The sequence below is a fragment of the Triturus cristatus genome, chromosome 4_2 (genome assembly GCF_964204655.1).
Source record: "Triturus cristatus chromosome 4_2, aTriCri1.1, whole genome shotgun sequence".
NCBI lineage: Eukaryota > Metazoa > Chordata > Amphibia > Caudata > Salamandridae > Triturus > Triturus cristatus.
The window spans coordinates 969,480,634-969,502,714 of record NC_140586.1 but is presented as its reverse complement, the minus strand read 5'-3'; the positions used below and the strand labels follow the sequence as shown (position 1 = coordinate 969,502,714).

Here is a 22,081-nt window from a genome sequence, read left to right as displayed (position 1 = left end):
AGACGCTTTAGTAGTACTTGAGTGTTAGTCCACAACTACCCTCACTCTCGTTTCCGGAAGGCAAGAGTGACGGTTTAACCTACCTAGGTTTTGACTAAAGGTTCTATCAAGCTTGAAAATTAAAAAGGTTATACATTTTGAGCCCAAGTGCTACTGTAAATATCCTTGTTACTCTTTAGGGTGTCCTTATGGAGGTTAATATTCCCGCTCATAGTAGGGTTCCTCTGCGCACTCATTTGAGGGCTTATGGGGTACCTGATGACGGGATGGCCGTGGTCTTTGTGGTCAGTGCTGATGCCACCTACCCTTATGAGTTGTTTTACTCATGGGTGACCTTTGAGGAGGTGGATACGGACGATAATTTGTTCCACGAATATACAGCAACGCCTGTGCCTGCGGTTTATGCCCCATATAGGACACTAGAAATTCCTATTTCTGCCTGGCAGCATTCAATTTGGTTTAATGGCGCCCTCCACCATGAGGTCGTATCGGCGATAATGGGCCCGTTGTCAATTGCAGGGGCCACTTGGCCGGTACTGGCCGGATATACTCCACACCCACGCTACCTGACGGTGGGAGTGGGTGATTTACGAACGCTACACACAGCCCTGATTACGGTCCATAGGGCTTTAGTGCAGTATGTGTCACGCACGGTTCAGGTGGGAGCACCTGCGGTTGCTGGACACGGGACGGTTCACCATCACGCGGTGGTGATTAGCCCTGTTATGGTTAATGCGGTTGTCGGCAAGCGCCCCCTCAGTAAGGATGAATTTCCTTACTGGCTTGCGGAAAAATTTGATCAATTAGAAGCCGTGTTTCCAAACACTACACCTGTGGATAAACACAGGATACACCACCCAGACACTACTAGCAGTTTGATTTCCTCTTCAAAGCACTAAGTGCTGCACGGATTTTTCACTGCTGGAATCTGACACTACTAGTCTCTAAGAGTTCCTATAGCAGTGCGTTCACCCCCTGAGCTATCAACAGAGTTTGCAGAAGGTGCGATTTGTGTCTCCTGTGCCCTCGGGACATTCACTGGGCTGGTGAATACTCTATTAATATTACATCTGTGTCACCTCACTCCGCTCCTCCTCTCTCTCTCTCCATCTACTCTCACTCTGCTCCCACCAAATCCTTCACACTTTCGCTTGGACTTGTGCTTTGTACTCAGCCTTTTCAGATGTATTGTGCTTGGCGTCTCTGAAATTTGTTTTCTATGCCCTTTTGTCTTTTGTGCTTTGGCTCTTGTGCTCTTTTGTGCTTTTTCTGCTTTGGTGCCCGTTTGTATTTTGTGCCTTTTGTCTTTTGTGCCCATTTCATAGCTCAGCCCAGTCTTCTGTGTTCTTTCCTAGTCATTTTGTGCCTGTATTTGTGCCAGTTATTGTTGCATTGACTTGTTGCTTTTTCTGCTTTCGCTCCTCTTGTCTCTCCCACTTCTCCCTTTGCCTCAGGAACTACCCCCACCTCCTCCCTCCCTCGCTTTTCCCGGATCCATCCTCCTCCCTCTCCTACCTGTTCTCCCCGTGCCTTCTCCCACTATGGTTTCCCACCCGTCTGTAGCTTGAACCTTATGCTCCTCCCTCTCCCAGGACATACTTAATGGTGGCCATTGTGCGACCCCATTGAGCAGGTGCCTGGGCTCCAGTTTCCATTTACCTTGGACTGGTCCTCTAACCAATCAAAGGCCCTCCTCGGACCCAGCCATCTGCCTCACTGTGCTCCTCCTTTCTCCTTCTCCATCATCTCTCATTCTCCTCTCTGCTCTAACTCACTCATTCACACTCTCGCTTTGACCTGATGTTAGTCATGTTAGACCTGTCGGCGGCGTTTGACACCGTCCCCCACGAGGATCTCCTCACTAGACTTCATAACATCGGTCTAGGGGGGACGGTGCTCAACTGGTTTCGTTCCTTTCTGGCCAACCGCCGGCAGACGGTCTGGGTCCCACCCGGGTCCGCCGAGATGCCGCCATTGGGAGTCGGAGTGCCTCAGGGCTCTGTACTGAGCCCCACTCTATTTAACATCCTTATGACCCCTCTGGCGACACTGGCGGAGTCCTACGGGGCCCGGATCGTCTCTTATGCTGACGTCACCCAGCTTCTATTCACCTGTCGTAAGAGCGAAGAGTTCGATGGAGAAAGGATCTGCGAGTGCCTTGGGGCTGTCTTTAGCTGGTTTTCACACAACAGCCTCAAATGCAACTCGGACAAATCCGAAATACTATTCTTCGGATGCCCATCAGAACCAGATTGGCAGGGTTGGTGGCCTGCTGACATGTTCCCTCCCACTCAGTCCTCTAAGTGGGCTAAGAACCTGGGGGTTAAAATTGACAACGAGCTCTCGCTCAAATCCCAGGTTTCCACTCTTACGGGAACATGCTTTGGGATACTCAGAATGTTGCGCAAGTTCTTTCCCCTTCTCTCGGAGGAACATCGGAGGATCACTGTTCAGGCACTCATAGGGTCCAGATTGGACTATGCAAATGTCCTATATCTGGGTCGGCCTGAATACCTCCTCCAGCGTTTGCAGGTTACTCAGAACGCTGCTGCTCGTGCAATTTTTGGCCTGCACCGCCGCACCAGTGCCTCCAATCTCCTCGTATCCCTTCACTGGCTTCCGGTGCGGAAGAGGATACTTTTCAAGGCCATGACTCTCGCCCATAAGGCCTTGCATGGCAATGGTGCCAAATATCTTCAGAGGAGGCTGGACTTCTATCGACCTGTACGATCCCTCAGGTCAGAAGCTTTGGCTTTGGCTCGGGTGCCACGCATCAAAAGGGCTCGGCTAGGCGGCCGGTCCTTTAGCTTTCTTGCTCCGCAGCTATGGAATTCCTTACCGGTGTCCTTGCGAAACACCGCTAACCTGCTTGCCTTCAGAAAAGACTTAAAAACCTGGCTGTTCACTGGATAATCTGCCCCCTCTTTAGGCCCCTGCTCTTTCTACTGTTATGTTTTCCAGCTCTTTCTTTGGTCTGGAGCACAAAAGCGCCGGGACACTCCTTTGGAGTAGCCGTTGCGCTATAAAAGTCCCATTTAACATAACATAACATTTTATACTCTGCTTGGTGTCTGTCCATGCCTATCATCTGTGCTCGTTTCTCATTTGTGCTTGCCTCTTGTGCTCTTTTTTTGCTTTTTCTGCTAGTTTCTTCTTTGTGTGAGTTGGTCTTTTGTGCCTATTTCTTTGCCCATCCCAGACTTCTGTACCCATTTTTTGCCCTTTCCTAGCCTTTTTGTGCTCATGTTTGTTCCCGTTTTTATTGTCTTTCTTTTGTTCCTCTTGTCTCTCTCATTTTTCTCTTCTTTTTGGGGACTCCTCCCCCTTTCCTTACCTTTTGTCCTGTGTGCCTTCTCGTACTGCAGTTTTCTACCCCTCTTTAACCCCTCCCCGCAAGCTCCTTCCCCACCCGAGACCTACTTAATGGTGCTGCTGCATGCCCCTATTGAGCCTTCACCCCAGCTCCCACTTACCTGGTCCTTCTACCAGTCAAAGGCCTTCTCAGAACTGGGCGTCTGCTGCAAAGCCCTCGGATTTACTCATAAAAGCCTCATTCACATTACCGGACACAAACTCGACCTGATCTTCACAGCCCGCAGCAAGATTTCCTTCAGCCACATCACTCCACTCAAAGTACACTTCTACACCAAGCAAACCAAAACCTGCCAGAAACTTCAGTCACAACTGGAACAAGATAACAGACGCAAACTTGATCCAACCTGCCTATCCTCACAAGCAACCTATAGAACTACCTATCCACTTTACACAGCTGGACCTCAGACTGTGCCAACACCTTTGTTCCAATGAAGAAGATCAGGCTTACAAGAATTCACATTCAAGCATGCTGATTCAAGGAATACCTGAGACGTCAAGGATCTTTGCAAATGACTAAGAAGAAGATGGAAAACCAGAAGACAAAACCTCTAGTGACACCCACAAATCCGCACTCACAAGATACCTCGCCCAGATCAAAGAGGCCAAGAAAGCTGCCCTTGTGCTCATGCTAGAATCCTGGTCCAACTCTGGAAAAGAGCTCTTCAACATCATCAAAGTATTCATCAATCCAACAGCTGCCTCCAATACCATCATTCCCTCACAGGTCATCTGCAACGACCTTTCTGACTTTTACCCAATAAAATATTTAAGATCAACACCGACTTCGCATTCCCAACCTACTGTGAAAGACATTAATACCGCAAACCCCGCCACAAAAAGGAGCACCCACATTCTGGAAGCCTCTCACCACAGATGACACTGCCAGAATGATGCAGACCATCCACTCAGGGTTCACTGCAGACCCTGCCCTCACCACATGTACATATTGGGAAGCACACTGATTAGCACTAACCTTACCACCATCATCAACTCCTCCATCCTCAATGGAAACTTCCTAGATAGCTGGAAACACGCAGAGGTCCTTCCCCAACCAGAAGGATCTCAGCAACCACAGACCCATCTAGCTCCTTCCTTTCCAGGCCAAAGTATTGGAGAAAGAGTTCAGCAATCAACTCTCGGCCCACCCTGAACAGCACCACCTCCTGGACTCCACCCAGTCAAGGTTCCACAGGAACCACAGCACAGAAACTGCCCTCCTCGGAGCAACAAATGACATCCTGTCCATCATGTTCAGAGGGGAAACCACCGCTCTCAGCCTGTTTGACCTCTCAGTGACCTTCAAACCCATCTCCATTGGCAATCTCATTGCCAGAATCCAGGACTCAAGAATTCAAGGGACCGGCCTGTGCTGGATTGCCTCCTTCCTCTCCAACAGGACTCAACGAGTCAGACTCTCCACTTTCACCTCTAAACATTAGAAGCTTCTCTGTCGAGCCTCCAAGGACTCTTTCATCAACTTATTTCTGTTTAATGTGTACATGGCACCCCTAGCCCATAATATCAGAGCCCACTGCATCAACACAGACTCCTACACCATCGACACTCAACTCATACTCTCTGTAACTGACACGAACAACACCACTAGGACCAATTTCACCTTCTGCATGTTCACCGTGGCCAACTGGATGCGAGAGAACTTCCTTAAACTCAACACGGACAAAATGGAGATCCTGATTTTCAGAAGCAAGGGATCATCATGGGACGCCTCTTGATGGCCACTCGACTTAGGTTCCACATCTACCTTCACAGACTATGCCAGAACCTTTGTCATCAACCTCGACAACAACCTCCCAATATAAAAACATGTCAATGCTCTGATCGCATCCTGCTGCCTCATCCTCAGAATGCTTCACAAGATTTTCAAAGGACTCCCCATGCACAGAAGGCGTATTGTCACCTAGGCCCTCATAAACAATAGACTCCACTACGACAACTCTAACTACGTCAGCATCTCCAAGAAGGTCACATAAAGATTCCATACCATCCAAAACACCACCACCAGACCCCTCATACATCCATGCCTACAAAGTCTTCCACAACACGTGACCAGCATACCTCAACAACCAACTTCAACTCTACCAATCTTCCAGACAGCTAAGTTCCATATCTTTTTTCCTCTTACAAGTCCCATGCATCTGCATAAACAAGCCAGGCCGGCACGCCTTCTCCTTCATCACTGCCAAGAACTGGAACTATCAATTCAATAATTCTTTATTCGGTGGTTAAAAACCATCATAAAAGAGTACACATATATACAATTTAAAATAATATTAAATTATACAAGAACATTGACTGAATCTATATACATAAAATAATTCATTATTCACAATGAAGCCACCATGAAAGCTTAATCTCAATGACGGGTGGGGGATCCTGCAGGATTTGCAAGTAATTCTATCCTCTGGTTACCCTTAATCTTAGTGCAAGTTTCAGGAAACTTATAACAGAGCACAAGGTTAACGGATCACTGGCCCTTTGTAGGAAGGTCTGTGCTTCTTTGGCACGTGTGAACCTGGCCTTTTTTAAAATTTCCTTTAAAAATCTACGTCTTGGGATTGCATATAGAGGACATAGAAGTACAAAATGAAGGGTGTCCTGCGGAGACTTATTGTCGCAGCCGCAGGCACCCTTCTGCTCAATTGAATGACTAAAACCAGCTGGTTCAGCTAACAAATAAGGTAAAAACTTGAGCCTAAAACGTGACATTAAAAGCTTTCTTGGGCGTTATACACGACACAAAGATAAGGTTCCATCCCATCAGTGGTTTCAAGCCTGCTGTAAACACTCACTGAGGGTTTGACCCCTTTCACTGTGGATCTGGCAAGAGATCTTTGGTCCAGAAAGATTCTCTTGAGAATAAGCTTATCCTGTGAGGTGATCCCTGAAGGGTTTGAGTACAACTCCTTGTGACCCATACTTTCCAAACTGGTTTTAACATAAATAAGCCATGGGATATTCAAGCTTTTATCTCTCCCAAGGCAATCTATTAGGATCTGCCTACTCAACACAGCTTCAGGGTTAAGCCAAATTTTCAACCCGGCCAGGATTGGTCTGAATTTAATCAAATCCTCTAGATAAGGTCGTCCTAGTTCTCTATGGGCTATGACGGCTGGGGTGCAATTGGGGACTTTCAATATTGAGCGAAAGATTTTGTTTTCTTCCCTTTGCAGTAAGTCAAGATTTATGAAACCCCACACTTCTGAACCATACATGGCTTTGGGGCAGCACATAGAACCATAAAGGTTCATTGATTGTTCCGGGGACCATCGACCAACTCTCCTTCCAAAGCCTGCTATGGCCCCGGTTGATGCCACCAATTTGCCACACCTTTCCTGCACCAGAGGGGCAAATTTCAGGGACTCATCAAAGAGCACACCTAAATACGAAAAGGATTGCACCCTTTCTAGTGTATGATTGCCAATTTTGTATAGGAAGCTAGTCCGTGGTTTATGACCTGCTGTCATTACATAAGATTTTTTTAAGTTGACAGAAAGATCTACCGCATCCATGAATTTGACAAACCCGTCAATTAAAATCTGCAAGCTTCTGGGGGTGCGCGCCAAGAGAACCGCAACGTCTGCGTACAGCAGCACCGGGATATTGCGTGTTCCTACCCTTGGGCAATCTGTTTTTAGGTTGGTCAGGGACTGTTCTAAGTTATTAATATATAACGAGAATAAAAAAGGGGCCAATATGCAGCCTTGCCTAACACCGCTGGTGCATCTAAAAGACTCAGTCAACCCCCCTTCCATGTTGTAACGTACTCTGGCAGAGGTCTCTCTGTGCAATTCCCTCAGAGTACAAGTTATACCTGGGTCAATTCCTAGGTGACTCATCATCGCCCAAAGCTTGTTCCTGTTTACGTGGTCGAATGCCGCGGCCAAGTCCATGAACCCCAAGTAAATAGCTTTGTTACTGGTTTTGGTGTACTTGGCGACCAACATATAGAGGTTCAAGCATTGGTCACTAGTGGACCTACCGGTCCGGAAACCGTACTGAACGTCCGAGATGATGTTGTTGTCCTCGGCCCAATCAGTCAGTCGATTCAAGATAACTCTCCCTAAAATTTTGGCTGAGACATCTATCAAAGAGATTGGGCGATAACATTGGGGGTTGTCTCTATTGCCCTTTTTAAAAATGGGTACTATGATGGCCAGCGACCAAGACCGAGGCAGGCCTACCACGATGGCCGCATTTATAACTCTGGTTAAAATGGGAGCCCATAATTCCACATTACTCAGAAACAGGTCCGGAGGGGTCCCATCTGGGCCCGGGGCTTTGTTTTTGGTTAATCCCTCGATGCCCAAGACTATTTCTTCCAGAGTGAACTCCAATACCTGTCCCTGCGTTACCACCCTCAGCTCCTCTGTCCTGTCCACCTCCCCGTGGTTGTACAAGCCCTCAAAGTGGGCTGTCCACTGCTCCGGTAAAATGTTTGTGGCAGCCGCGGGTGAGTTTTTATCTTGAAAACAAGGGGTATTTATTATTCTCCAAAATTCCGTTTTATCCCTTTTTTCGGAAGCCTCCCTCAAGGCCGCCCACGCTTCCCCCTGCAGCGCTGCTTTCCTTCTTTTTAGCTCCTTCCTATATTTTAATCTGCGCGTGTGGACTTTTATTGGGTCCCTAGGCTTGCTACTAAGGGCTTTTGTTAACTTCCTCAGGGCTCGTGTGCAGTCCCCATCAAACCTTCTCGGAAGATTCGAGTTGTTTTTTTTTGGAGCCTTAGTCCGCAATAGCCCCTCCACCAGATTAGTTATTTGGCCAAAAACGTGTGTTAAGCGGGCCCCTTCAACTGAGAAATCAAGACACTTATCAATGAGTGGTTTGCCTTTTTCCATTAAGGACCGGTAAAATCTTTCACCGTCTAGTTTCGCCCACCTAAGTGTTCTGCCTTGGTCCGTTACACTCTCGGAGATACCCCCAACTGGGGTCGGCTTTTGTTTTGCTAAGTACAAAAACTCCATAACCAAGGGGTTATGGTCACTAAAGGGACTCCACTCTATTCCTACTTCAGTGATCCGGTGCTTTAAGCATCTGGAAACAAAAATATAATCTATGTAAGAGGAGCACCCTCTCCCTTTAAAAGTGGGGGGGAGAGTGCCGTCTGGCCCCAATGATATCATGTCAATTGTGTGTTCCAAATCGTAAGATTGGAGGAGCTTTCCCAGTTCTGCACCACTTGGTGAGTGGCTAAAGTGGGGACCTTTTTTCACTGGGCATTGTGACCAGCTCGCATTAATCGGAAACAGTGGGGAGAATAAGTGGCAGTTCAAATCACCCACTACTATTGTCTGTGGGGTCAGGGCACCATTAACAGGCGCCAGCTCTTGGCTCAATCTGTGGTCTAGTTCCCCCAAGGTGGAATTATCGTTTCCGGAAGGGCCAGTGTTATACACGTTAAGCAGCACTAGCCTTAACCCTTTGTTCCTAAGCCTCAAAGCCTGGATATTCCAAGCGAACCAGTCCACACTGGACCATTTGCCTTGTATTTTTAAATCTACGTATATGGACAGGCCTCCCTTGGCTCGACCTGTGGAGGTTTTTTGAGCTGGAATGAAGAAACATTTGTATCCTGCCATGTGAAATTGGGAATTGTCTGTTACCCAAGTTTCTTACAGGCAGATTATGTGGAAATGGGCCATATATTGCCGCCAGTCCACATTATCAAATTTGCCTGCCAGACCAGCTATATTCCATGAAATGATTCTCACTCCCTCTTCCATACTGTTATCAGGCCCTGGCCCAGTCACACCTTGAGGGATATTAGGCGACCCAACTTGAGTCCTATAAGGTGGCCTCTGTAAATCCTTGCCCTGCTGTATTGGATTTGGAACTAAAGCTCCTACTCCTAGGAGTACATACGGGCTTCCCTTGGGGGAGTGATTAGAGGCTTCCGGGGTCTTTACTAGGATCCTGCGCCTGCCCACCTCTGGTGATGCCGGACTATCCTCATTGGCCAAAAGAAGAGTACATAGTGTCCCCCCTCTGTTTTCCGAACCTCCCCCAATCAATGTGTCCGGGTCAACATTTGCGTGATCGGTGACAACCTGCTTTAACGGGATATATGGGGTCATTAGTCAGTCATTCTCATCTAGGGACCTTAATGGGCTGAACCTGTTTACCCAGCATGGGTGTCCACCTTCCCAGATCTCTACCATTTCTCGTGTATCATTTGGGGCCCTCTTTAAGGTCGGGTATGAACCCTCCCCACTTCTCCATATGTTATACTGTCCCTCGTAGATTTCGTGTTGCCTTGGATAAAAGTAGCTGAGAGACAGCGGCTTTATACCACTCGCACGACCAGGTGGCCCCTGTCTAATAATATGCTCAACCACCCCCCTGTCCCTGAAATTAGCGATAATACAGTTGCCTTCTATATTTTTGGGTCTACGTCCTATCCAGTTCACTCTCCTAACCAGTAAAATTTCCCCATCTTGATTAGGTGCTAATGGTCTATTTTGAGTCAACCAGTGGGTGAGTTTGTTTTTTAACTCCTGGTGTGTTTCGCTCTGACCGTGTTTTAATTCCGGGGTCCCAGTGAACACTACCACGAGTGGACATGACTCAGGTGGCAGGTTTATTGTGGGGAGTACATTGATGGGGTTTGATGTGGAAGCCCTCTCTGTATTGTGTGCTGGTCGTGTTGTGGGATCCACAGGGAGTTGGGATTGCCTTTCCTGTTGGTGCACGCCTAGTCCATTAGTGGTGTGCACACCTCTATCTCTAGGGTCAATGATCTTCTCCCCTTGTTGGTCCGAAACCGGGGCGTTATGAATCTGTGCAGTTGTTATATGGGCAGCCCCTTTATTGCTGGTATTCATCTCCCTTTGAGGAACTAAATTAGTGACTGGGGTACTAGTGGGGATACTTGGTTCCCATCCTATACAAGCTTTTTTCTGCCTATTTTTTAGTTCACTCATAATCTTATCCAACCGGCTTGCCAGTGGTTTTAACTGATTTATAATAAAAATTTCTAGTTGGGCTTGTAAATCAGACGTAATTTGCGACAACCAAATTGGTGGCTCTATTTGAGAGATTGTCTGTACTGCTCGCTCGACCCCGGCGTTCATGCTGCTCACAGGATAGGAGGGGCTATCTATACTGTTTTTAGTCTTCCGCTTCCTTGGGCAGCCTTTCTTCTTCTTTAGCGTGGTGGAACTTTTAGCTGGGCCTACGACCTCCCTAATCCTAATGATGGGCGGTTGGGCACAAGGGATATCCTGCTCACTTGGCTCTGGAGGTCTGGAAGATGTAATTAACATGACCTCCTGATCATCATCATGGATGCCTACAAGTGGGTCAGGTACTGGGGTTATGGAAAGACGCCTTTCTGTGCGCTCGATTTCACTGGACACCACCCCTAGCGCTCTTTTGAGCATGCGATCGATGGCTGTAGGCTGCATGATGACGGGGAATGGTGAGCTAGTAACAGCTTTATGCGCCTGAGGGACAGGTGGGGATGTCAGCTTTGCCCTAGTCGAGCGTGTGACCGTTTTACCTGCCATATTCCCAGCGCCAATTTGACCCTGCCCTTAGAGGTATCATGGGGGGATTTGATCACCCTCCTCCAGCCCCGACCTTCACCGCACCCAACGTGGAATATCAACCGTTTTTACCCCACCGCCCCTGTCGCCACAATCACATAAAACAGTACTGGCAAAATAGCAAATCCCAAAGGCAAAGTCTTGGATAGTAGGGCAATATAAAGCTTTTTACGCACCCTGTGTCACATTAGTCTTGAAGCTCAGTCATAACTCCAGGTATTGGAACCAAGAGGAATGGGCCGGCCCGGCCTCCGTCGACCCCGGACGGCCACAGACAGCCCGCCCTCTGCCCGGGCTCAGCCCGGCGCCGCCCACGCGCGTCCCACGACGCGGTGGGAGCCTGTCCTTTTGAAGCGCCTCCGGGCGCGCAGGTGGGCGGAAGGCGGAAGTGGGCAGGGAGTGCAAGGCCTCACGGGAGCTGTAGTCTCCCCCGACTGCGGCCGATGCTGAAGTTAGGCGGCAGGGGAGACCGACGGCATTGCCACCCCGTCTCTGAGGCACCGCGCCGCACCCAGGAACTGCCCGCAATGTCTGCTGTGCTGCTGCCAGGTAAGAATGCTTCCCCTGTCATCAACCTCGACAACAACCTCCCAATAAAAAAACATGTCAATGCTCTGATCGCATCCTGCTGCCTCATCCTCAGAATGCTTCACAAGATTTTCAAAGGACTCCCCATGCACAGAAGGCGTATTGTCACCTAGGCCCTCATAAACAATAGACTCCACTACGACAACTCTAACTACGTCAGCATCTCCAAGAAGGTCACATAAAGATTCCATACCATCCAAAACACCACCACCAGACCCCTCATACATCCATGCCTACAAAGCCTTCCACAACACGTGACCAGCATACCTCAACAACCAACTTCAACTCTACCAACCTTCCAGACAGCTACGATCCATATCTTTTTTCCTCTTACAAGTCCCATGCATCTGCATAAGCAAGCCAGGCCGGCACGCCTTCTCCTTCATCACTGCCAAGAACTGGAACTAACTTCCTCAGCACACCAGGACGGCTACTGCGCTTGCCAATTCCTGCAAGAAACTGAAGACCTGGCTGTACAAGTAGGAGCATCTAAATACCATCACAGGGAATAAGCTGCCAATCCACATAACATACCATAACATAAAGTCGATAAAAATACAACAGTTCAACAATTAGCACCCCCAAAAGACAAAACAACTGAACTGTACAATTTAACAATGCATAAGTATGGTAGGGAGAGATATAAGGTAAATAATGAAGGGGAAATAGCCAGAATTAATTAGTGGTAGAAAGAGGAAGAGAGAAGGGTATAAGAGAGAAGGGTTGAACATCCCCTCAACTTTATACAATAACATTTGTCTGAGGAAGTTGTTGAACTAACCAGGAATGGATTTCAAGCTGTAATTCTGCCATCTTTTCTATCCCAGTCATAGCCATCGCCCATTGGGTAGGAGAATAGAACATTTTGAAAATTGAACAGAGTCACTAGAGGGTGCAACTTTCTTATCCCACAGGAGGAAAGTGTTATTGTGAAGTGCCTCATGCAAAGCAGACCAGGGCATCTTTAAGCATCTACCACTGTTGTGATCACTCAGAATATGGTTGTAGCTGACACTTCTAAGGACGTCAAAATGAAACAGGAGCTCAGGCTCGCTAAATTGGTCAATATTTATATGATTCGCCTCAAATTCTATATGCAGCTGCAAAAGCCCAATGGATACGAGACTTTGAACGCTCTCAATAAACTGCTGACGGTGGGTAGTGGCCTGTGACCCCCCAGAAGACACTTCTCTTGGCTAATGCAAGTTCATTTCACATGTGCATGCAGCTGGGTCACTGGATTTTTTGCAAAAATCTCTGAACATGAACATGCCAAATTTGAGGCCCTTGCAGGTGCACCTTTATAAGAATGGGATGTGACATCCTGTAGAAGTGAACACTTTTACTGCAGTAAGTACAATTACCAATGAACTAAGTAAATACATAAAGAAATCATTGAATAAATCAGTAAATAAAGAAAAAAAGAAATTTAGCTTTTTTGCAAAGTTCAAAATCCAAAGCAGCAGACTTGTTTCCTGCATGCAGTGTCCCTAGAACTTCAGGGTTGGATATAATGATTCCTGATCACCATCCTTTAATTGTTGTAGGGACCCATTGATTAGCAGCGATTCTGCCAGGCAATCAACACTCAGCTGGTCTTAGTTTTTTTTGTGACAGTGAAGAAACTAAATTATGTGGTTATAAATATTGTTCTGACTCCAAAAGTTAGGCTTGTTCCAGCGTTACTCAGAATATTTTCAAGAATTGCATTGATAAAGATTTGTAGCTGGTACCTCACGGTGTTGGTAGATTCTGGAGCCAAAGTGTATGTTTCTCTTAACACGTTAACTGCTGATGCATTTTTTTGGCTATTTGTCATAATGCGCTCTTAGGCATTCATAACTTATTTCCACATAAGCTTTCTATGCCAAATTTGTGTCAGTTTTTCTCGACATAATGGGGATTCTAAAGAACCAAGGGTTTTTGGATTCACCTAGAGGGCTTTTCAGGATAGCTTTGTTCACCTTCCTTGTGAGAGATTAGGGCTCCAATGTTGCCAGCACTGACCTTTCAACCTGCTGCAATCAATAGGACTTCTTCTTGTACACTACTTATTGCCGGTGTTGCCTAGGATTCTTCATTGCTAGCAAGTTGAAGCCTCTCCTAGGCACTTCCTTGACACTCTGGCACTGAGAGACTAATCAGCAGCCCTAGATAGCTTCGGAGAACATGGACCACAACAAACACAGGAGCAAACCTGCAAACCAAATATTCAAGATGTGCCCCCTAATCATTAGGTTGTGTAGACCATTTTGCTACCTAATCAGTCGATGGAACTTCTTTATCAGTCGTAAGAACCTCTTTATTACAGTATCTGCACAAATTCCTCGGATCTGAGAAGATTGTCTTGCGGCATCTGTGATTTCTGCAGATTCTTACAGGGGCTTTCCTCAGACCTTTAGATTATAACATCTTTAATATTTGAGTCCTATTTGAGGAGCCCCAGGTTTAAGGTAAATATTACACATGTAGGTAACCGCTCCCCCACCACCGCTCGAGTGTTCTCAGTCTTCAACATGCAAGGTGTGTGGAAGTAACCCCTCCCCCACTACCATCTTATCATATATCAAATGCTGCAACACATTAATTGTTTTTCTTCCAACGGTATAGATACTTTTTTCAGACAGTAGCTCAAATATTGTTCAACCAACAGACACTGAGAAAAACTATGCTACAATGAAACAACCGCATGTGTCCCTCTCCTTGATAGAAGGCTTTTCACAGACACAGCGTTTATTCTCCTCAAACTCTCGGCAGCCTTTGACACAATATCCCACCACACACTGATCGAAAGACTCCACCACATCGGCATCCAAGGGAACGCGTTTAGATAGATCACTTCACTCCTCACAGGAAGTACCGAAAAGCTCCACCTCCCAAATTTCACCTCTGAATTCAAGGAGATCACCTGTGGTGTCCCCCAGGGCTCATCCCTTAGCCCCATGCTTTTTAACACAAATATGACCCCTCTGGCCAACATCATCAGAAACAACTTCCACAGATGCATGACAAACGTCACTGACTGAATGAAGAACAACTGACTGCAGCTGAACACAGACAAGATGAAAGTACTGATATTTGGCAACAGCAGCTACACATCGAATGACTCCTGGTGGCCATCAGACCTAGGCCCCGCACTCTCTCACTCCGATCATGCCAGAAACCTCTGAATCATCATTTACAACAAGCTCACCATGAAATCACAGATCAACACCATCTCCTCCACCCCTGCACTGTGCGCATGCTATGTAAAATCTTCATGTGGCTACCCCTACACTTGAGTCACATTGTGACACAAGCCCTCATCACCAGCTGACTGGACTACGGCAATGTCCTCTATGAAGGTATTGCCACACACCTCCTACAGAGACGTCCAACTATACAGAACGCTGCAGCCAGACTCATCCTTGGCCTTCCCTGATAAATCCACATCTCACCCTAACCCAGGCAACTCCACAGGCTCCTCATACAGAAGATATGCCATTTCAAGCTGCTGACCAACTCACACAAGGCTCTACACAACCTACATTTCCCACCACCTGAATGTCCACCAATGGTCGAGAAGACTATGCTCCGCCTCCCTTTCACTTGCCCATACTCCCCACATCTACCTGAGCAGAAGAGGAGGGTGCTCCTTCTTCCACATCCCAGCAAAGACCTGGAACAGCCCATACTCCCCGCATCTACCGAGCAGAAGTGGAGGATGCGCCTTCTTCCACATCGCAGCAAAGACCTGGAACAGTCAACCCACACACCTCTGGACCATCACCTCACTTCCGTAATTCTGAATGGCCCTGAAGACCTGGCCGTTCGAATAACCTGCAAGCGCCTGGATACCTTATTGGGTGATTATCCACACTTTATACATCCAGAGTGATTGATTGACAGTCTGTTGCGTGATAGATAAGACATTCCTTGCAGCTACACTTGCGTATCTTGCTTCTAAATCAATATTTCTAGTTTTGTATGCACTACACGGAGCACATTATTGATCAGACAGGACATCTAAAGACTTACAGAGGAAGCCAGTTCACCTCAACAGGCTTTCTTTGTATATAGACTGAGCTAGGTTTATTAATAGATTAGTTGTCCTTGCGTCACACAAGGTGATACAAGGGCAGCACCATCCATAGATCAGATTTGCCAAGCAATGCAAGTCCACCCTGTATGGACCTCTGTGGCTTGGTAAATCTGAAGTAAGACAAGGTAGCGCAAGTTGCTGTCTGCATGATTCTGTCATGGGAGGGCATAAAATATTAACCAATAATAGTAGACATGGGAAAGCCTCAGAATTCCACGCCTTCCCAGGGGAGATGCTACAAGAAATATCTTTACTTCTATTCGTTGTTTCCTCGTTCTAAGTTTGCAGCATTCTGCAGCGCACTTAGAAAGAGGAAAACAACTCTGACAATTGTTTCTGTGCAGGAAAGTGAACATTTCTACACAAAAACAATCCTGCCTGTAACCCAGGCTCCCTTGCACCATGGTGTAAGGGTGTTTGCGTTGGCACTAGGCAGCAGTTTGTGCACAAGCTTCGGCAGAGAACAGGAATGCGTCATATCTTGATAGAGATGGTGCCTTCCTGCCCTCTCCGTTCCATGCAGTACAGCAAGATGTCTTGGTGCGTTGTGTTGCATTAACAAATGGTAAATCAGGGCCTGAGACTCTAGAACAAGCACCTTTTGATCCTTTTGATCCTTAAACATGCTTGTTTGGTGAAGAGATCCAGGGAACGTCTCAGCACAGACTGTATCATTTCTCCTCTACACACTCTGAGACTTTTGCTGATATAGTCTGCATTTGTACACATTTATTGTTCAGACATCTATTTCTATTTAAAACAAGGATTAATGATTTTATCTTCATTTGTTTCTCTTTATAGAGAAGAGGAAACTTCAACCACAGATGTACAAAGGTAAATTCATTTTCAACAATATATGCGGACATTTACACATGTTTTGCCATAGGATATATTTTGATTAATGTTTGTGCATTTTTCTTATATAGCATAGCACACTTTTGATCATACTACTGACCACCCTGATAAGTGCTTAGCTCTTACCTTGTGTCCCTACCGACACACCCTTAGCACGTGGCCATGATTGTGAATGAACGGTAGTGTAATCGCTTCTACTAGATTTGGAATATCTGCTTTTCAGCTCCATCAGAAAGCTGACGAGCAGTTAGAAACCAAGGGCCACATATATTAATAGATTGCTTTGGCCTTGCATCAAGCAAGCTAACATAAGGTTCAACAAGCCACGCACGCCCACCTCGTGTGGCCCTGCATTGCTTGGTAGTTCTGGAGTAACACAACGTAGGCCAAGTCGCGGCCCAGAGGTACACTGCCCTGAGAAGGCATTTAATGGGTGGAGCGTGGGTGTTACCACACATCCACCAATGGATTCTGAAGCATTTCCAGATTTACCAACACTGTTGCCAAATATATTTATATTTTCTCCCCGTTGTTTCCTCTGCTGCACATATAGAAAGAGGAAAATGACTCAGAGGACTGTTTTTGGGCAGGAAGGAGTCCCTTCCTGACCAAAACAATTCTACCTGCAACGCAGGCACCCTTGCACCATGGTGCCAATGGTGCCTGTTTTGGTGCTAGGCAGCAGTTTGTGCATCAGAGCAAGCAAAGATTAGAAATGTGCCATATGTTTACAGATACGGCTCATTCCTGCCCTCTTCTTTACATGCAACGTAGCGCTGTAAGGTGTTTTGCTGGATTTCATTGTGTGAAATAATGATAAAGCAGGGCCTGTATATCAATTCTTCATAGAATAGGTTATAGGTGTTCACAGACATTGTTTGACTGTCCCACAACAGAAACCATTGGCACAGATCTCCATAGATCGCTCAGTTTGTGTGGCCTTGCCTGGCTTGATAAATCTAGAGTAATGCAACGGAGCAGAAATCGCTGCGTTGCGTTTCTCTGACATGGGAAGACTTTGCATTGATGACGCGTGGGTGTTCCCATGCATCGACCCCTGGATTTTGGTGCATTTCTAGATTTACCATTACTGGTACACCTGGCAATGCAGCAAAACCCTACGCCTCCCCAGGTGGGATATAATGAGGGAAAACATCTTTGTTTCTCCTTCTTATTTTCTCTTCACATGTATGCTGCACCAAAGGCTAAAGTAACAAAAATGCCTACTTTCTAAAAGTTTCAAAAACAAAAATAAACTAACCGTCATTTTTTAATTGCTGTTAACATTTTTTTATTACATATAATTCATCCATAGGGTGGATTCTGGAAAGCCCCAATGGCAGAGTGCAATGTATTTAAAAAGCTGGACAGATAGTTTTAAGTTTTAGAAGTTCTGAACACTTAAACTTATTTTCACTGCGGCATGGCCTTTCTCTCCCACAGGTTGACATTAGGATTGCCTTATTTCATTTTACAAGTGTAATTTCTAATTGAGAAGAGATAAGACCCCAAAGTCTGGTGTCTCTTTTTTTAAAGCTTTATATAGCGCAAACCCGATCCTAAAGTATTCGAGTGATTTACATGAGCACCAGTTACGTTACACAAGGACACATTCATTTTTGGTAAGCACAGGGATATTATTTGTTTTGCCCAGAATCACAGGATGTTGAGCCGAGACTAGACCTGGTTCCCCAACTCCAAAGTTGGTAGCTCAGGCTGTTATGCCACAGTGTCTCTTGAATCACAATTTAAAATCACAATTTTATGGTAAAGTTACATTTTAAATTTGAATTCTGAAAATGCCACTTTTAGAAAGTTGTCATAAATATAGGGGTTTGGCCCAAGACAGCTAGAAAGGGCCTAACAAGAGTCAAAAACAAAAATAAACTAACCGTCACTTTTTAATTGCTGTTAACATTTTCTAACAGACTAGGACCATTCAACAAATCATATGGTCTGAAACATATATTTACTTGTTCATTTAGTTTTTGTCAAGAATATAACTCATGCAATTTTTTGAGTCAGAACAAGGGTAAAGCCTTATATTTCCCGACATTAAACATACACTAGGGTTCGCATATCAAACATGAAAACATGACAGTTGTACCAAAAACATGAATTACAAACATTGGCCCAGTCTTTTTATTCTAAACGAGCAGCACCCTTGGAGCTGATTTTACAAATAAATTCCTCATCAAGATCATGGTGCTGCTAAACCACAAGGGAATATTACTTCAACATTTGGTGGATTCTAAGTTGTATTCTCCCAGAGTGCTAGGGAAGGCAGCTGACAGGTGGGCTAGAACCAGGGTGTAAAGAAGCCTATGGTGGGAGTGACCACAAGAAGGGTGCTCAGACCTACCAGCAGGGGAAGGAGCGAGCAAAAACAACGATAAAAAGAAGGGGTTTCTAATGGCCCCCAACATTCGTCTCAGGCGAGGGCCCCCAGAACTCTCCCCTGTCTAATGGTAGTGATCCAGCGGCGTACCAACAAAAGATACTCCAATACCATATACTCACCTGGGCCCATAAGCACACTTACAATTGAGTAAACCGCTGGAGTCAAAGTTTATGATTTTCACAATTCATAATTAGCTATTCCTTATTCCTAACTAACCTTTCACTGATCAAAAAGTTATTTCCTCAGGTCGATGGACCATTAGTTGAACTAGATGATGGTGAAAATTAACACTGACTATCTTATTCATTTAAACTAAATAACCACTGACTTCGGAAATTTTAAAACCTTTATCTAAAGTAAATTCATGTGAACCATCTCAAATAAACAGTGCAGTCATCATCATTCTTAGGAGACAATATTTCAATTAATTAATCATCAGACTCATACTTTGGACTCACACAATGATAAATGCTCAGAAAGGGAGAGGACAGAGAGAAAATAACATCTGCAAATAACGTGAAAATATAATTACCAAGAATGGTGTGAAGACCAACCCCCTGGCCAAAGGGCTGGTAAGGGTCCCCCGGGAAAGATCAGGTGACAAAGACTTCAGGACAGGACTTAGGACAGGATAGATGACCTCTCTAATACCGACGGTTGCGTGGCACCCCTCTCTGACACTCTCTTCCTCCTCGAGATTCTTCCGTAATCTTCTTATCTAACCCAATTAAATTAGGATAGAAGGTTCTGCATTCGGCTTCTTCATCAGCATCCCACAGCGTCTCTCCCAGCATCAGCATCTCCCGCTCACAAACAGCATCGCGTGCTCAGCATATATTCATCTCTTGTGCTCACTAACTAACTAAAGCTATCTCTATGATACCTTTCGTTCTTCATGTACCACCCACTAAAGTTTTAATATCATAAACATTTTAAATCTAATTGGTCAGGCTAGGGGGGGGGACGATCATCACACCATGCTTACAAGGGGGACGATCATCACACCATGCTTACAAGGGGGGAAGATCATCACACCATGCTTACAAGGGGGGAAGATCATCACACCATGCTTACAAGGGGGACGATCATCACACCATGCTTACAAGGGGGGAAGATCATCACACCATGCTTACAAGGGGGGAAGATCATCACACCATGCTTACAAGGGGGACGATCATCACACCATGCTTACAAGGGGGAAGATCATCACACCATGCTTACAAGGGGGGAAGATCATCACACCATGCTTACAAGGGGGAAGATCATCACACCATGCTTACAAGGGGGACGATCATCACACCATGCTTACAAGGGGGACGATCATCACACCATGCTTACAAGGGGGAAGATCATCACACCATGCTTACAAGGGGGACGATCATCACACCATGCTTACAAGGGGGACGATCATCACACCATGCTTACAAGGGGGAAGATCATCACACCATGCTTACAAGGGGGACGATCATCACACCATGCTTACATATCACTTTATTCCATTAGACCATTGTTCACAAACCCATCCCCTTAATTGTTATTCATGCTTTATTTTCCCGCCCGCATTCACATTTCATCTGCAACATTCGGTAAAAATCTAACATGTAGGTCCATTCGGTTGAACTTTTCACCGTCCTTTCTCAGGCTGAGACAATTTACGACCTTGACTGTTATTCAAACTCTGTGTCATCCTTCCGGTTTCACTCTCAGTAGTCATGCGCAGTCATCACATGGCTCAGCCTATTTCAGTTATACACGAGAGGCCCAAATGCGCACTAGTGACAAAGTCAGAAAAACAAGTGTTACATTAAAAAATAAATGGTTTTACTATATGTGGAGAAGTGTGGCTCAATGGTTAGAGTGGCAGACCTCGATGCAGAGCACTGGTCCGGGACCAGGGTTCGATTCCCGACGCGGCAGGGTCTTGGGCTATAAATTCCTCGGACCTGATATTCTCGCATCAGTGCCTATCCTAATCATGGGTCCCACGCTGCAACTCTGGGCAATAGCTTGCTTAGTCTCCACAACGGCCCCAACAGCGCTGGGATGCCTGGCTTCACCATGGGGGTGCCCAGGAGTGGACACTTCACACGGATAGCCAGGAAGGGTTCCTACAGCAGTATGAGTACAGCACGGAGATACCCCCAGGGGTGATTCGGTGCTATATAAGCACATATACATATACCACCCATCTATACTCTATTCCCCTTTATTTATTAATACTTTCCCCACATTAGCATCAGTAAAATATCTTGTTTTCGCTTCAGCAAAGCAGGTGCCTTGCACGCGAGTTTTTAAGACTCCGTTTTAGTGCCTTCTGCTCATGCTCAAGAATTTCCCTCCAAGCATTATTTCGTCACGTTGCCTAGATGCAGTTGATGCATGCGCGGTAAAGATTTCCTCGTTAAAAGCTGTTTAGTCCTTCGTTTGAGTTATTAGTGTTAGCAAACTTATAGGTAAGAGTCACTAACCCACGTGTTCATGTGGTGCGCATTAGTTTTACACAAAACCTAATTAATAACATGTTAGTGAGTTAAATGAGCGGATTGCTTTTGAGCAAGTCTCTTTTCTACGAGTCCTTGCTCCATCAGTAGGGATTACCAAGGTAAGAATTTGGATCCTACAAAGGCATCTGGAACATGATTTGACTGTCACCAGTCAGGGCAAAAGAGAGGAGATCCAGCATGCTCCAAAAAGCCCCCCGTGGTGGACAATCCAAAGGATTTGCTAGCATAGGTGTGGGGATGGAAGTGTACTCTGGAGAGTCCAGAGGATATACTGAAGGTACTTTAGTTTTCATGGGGGGTTGAAGCCCTGGCTGTCTTACCTCCAAGCCTGAAGAAGTATAGAAAAGGCCAAAGGTCAATGGGACTGAAGTAGAAGATCCGAAGGATACAGGTGCCAGTGTCATTATGGTGGAATCCAAACTGGTTTCTCCGGACCACATGATACCTGGTTTTAGTCACCAGGTGACCAGTGCTGACGAAGAGACTTAGCTCCATTCAATTACCTTGGTAAGCGCAGAGTGGAGAGGGATTACTCCTTCAAAAAAGGTAGTTGTGTCCCCTGACATCCCAGTGGAGTGTCTGTTGGGAAATGATCTTGAGACTTCTGCATGGACAGAATTCGAAAGGAAGGTGCATGCAGAAATGCTGAGTCTCCCTGAGCATGGGCAGCACGTCAGGGAAGTCATGGGAACTTAGGTCCTGCAACAGTGAT

General features: G+C 46.0%; 1 protein-coding gene across 1 annotated transcript in view; it reads left to right on the top strand.

Annotated features, from left to right (window-relative positions):
* The window catches only part of LOC146839176 (CD5 antigen-like), a 612,478-nt gene that overhangs the window by 580,977 nt on the left and 9,420 nt on the right, over positions 1–22,081 (top strand). Inside the window, exon 6 of the mRNA XM_085603205.1 lies at positions 16,411–16,443. Within this exon, the coding sequence (XP_085459331.1) occupies positions 16,411–16,443 (33 nt within the window). The remainder of the gene's footprint in view (positions 1–16,410; positions 16,444–22,081) is intronic.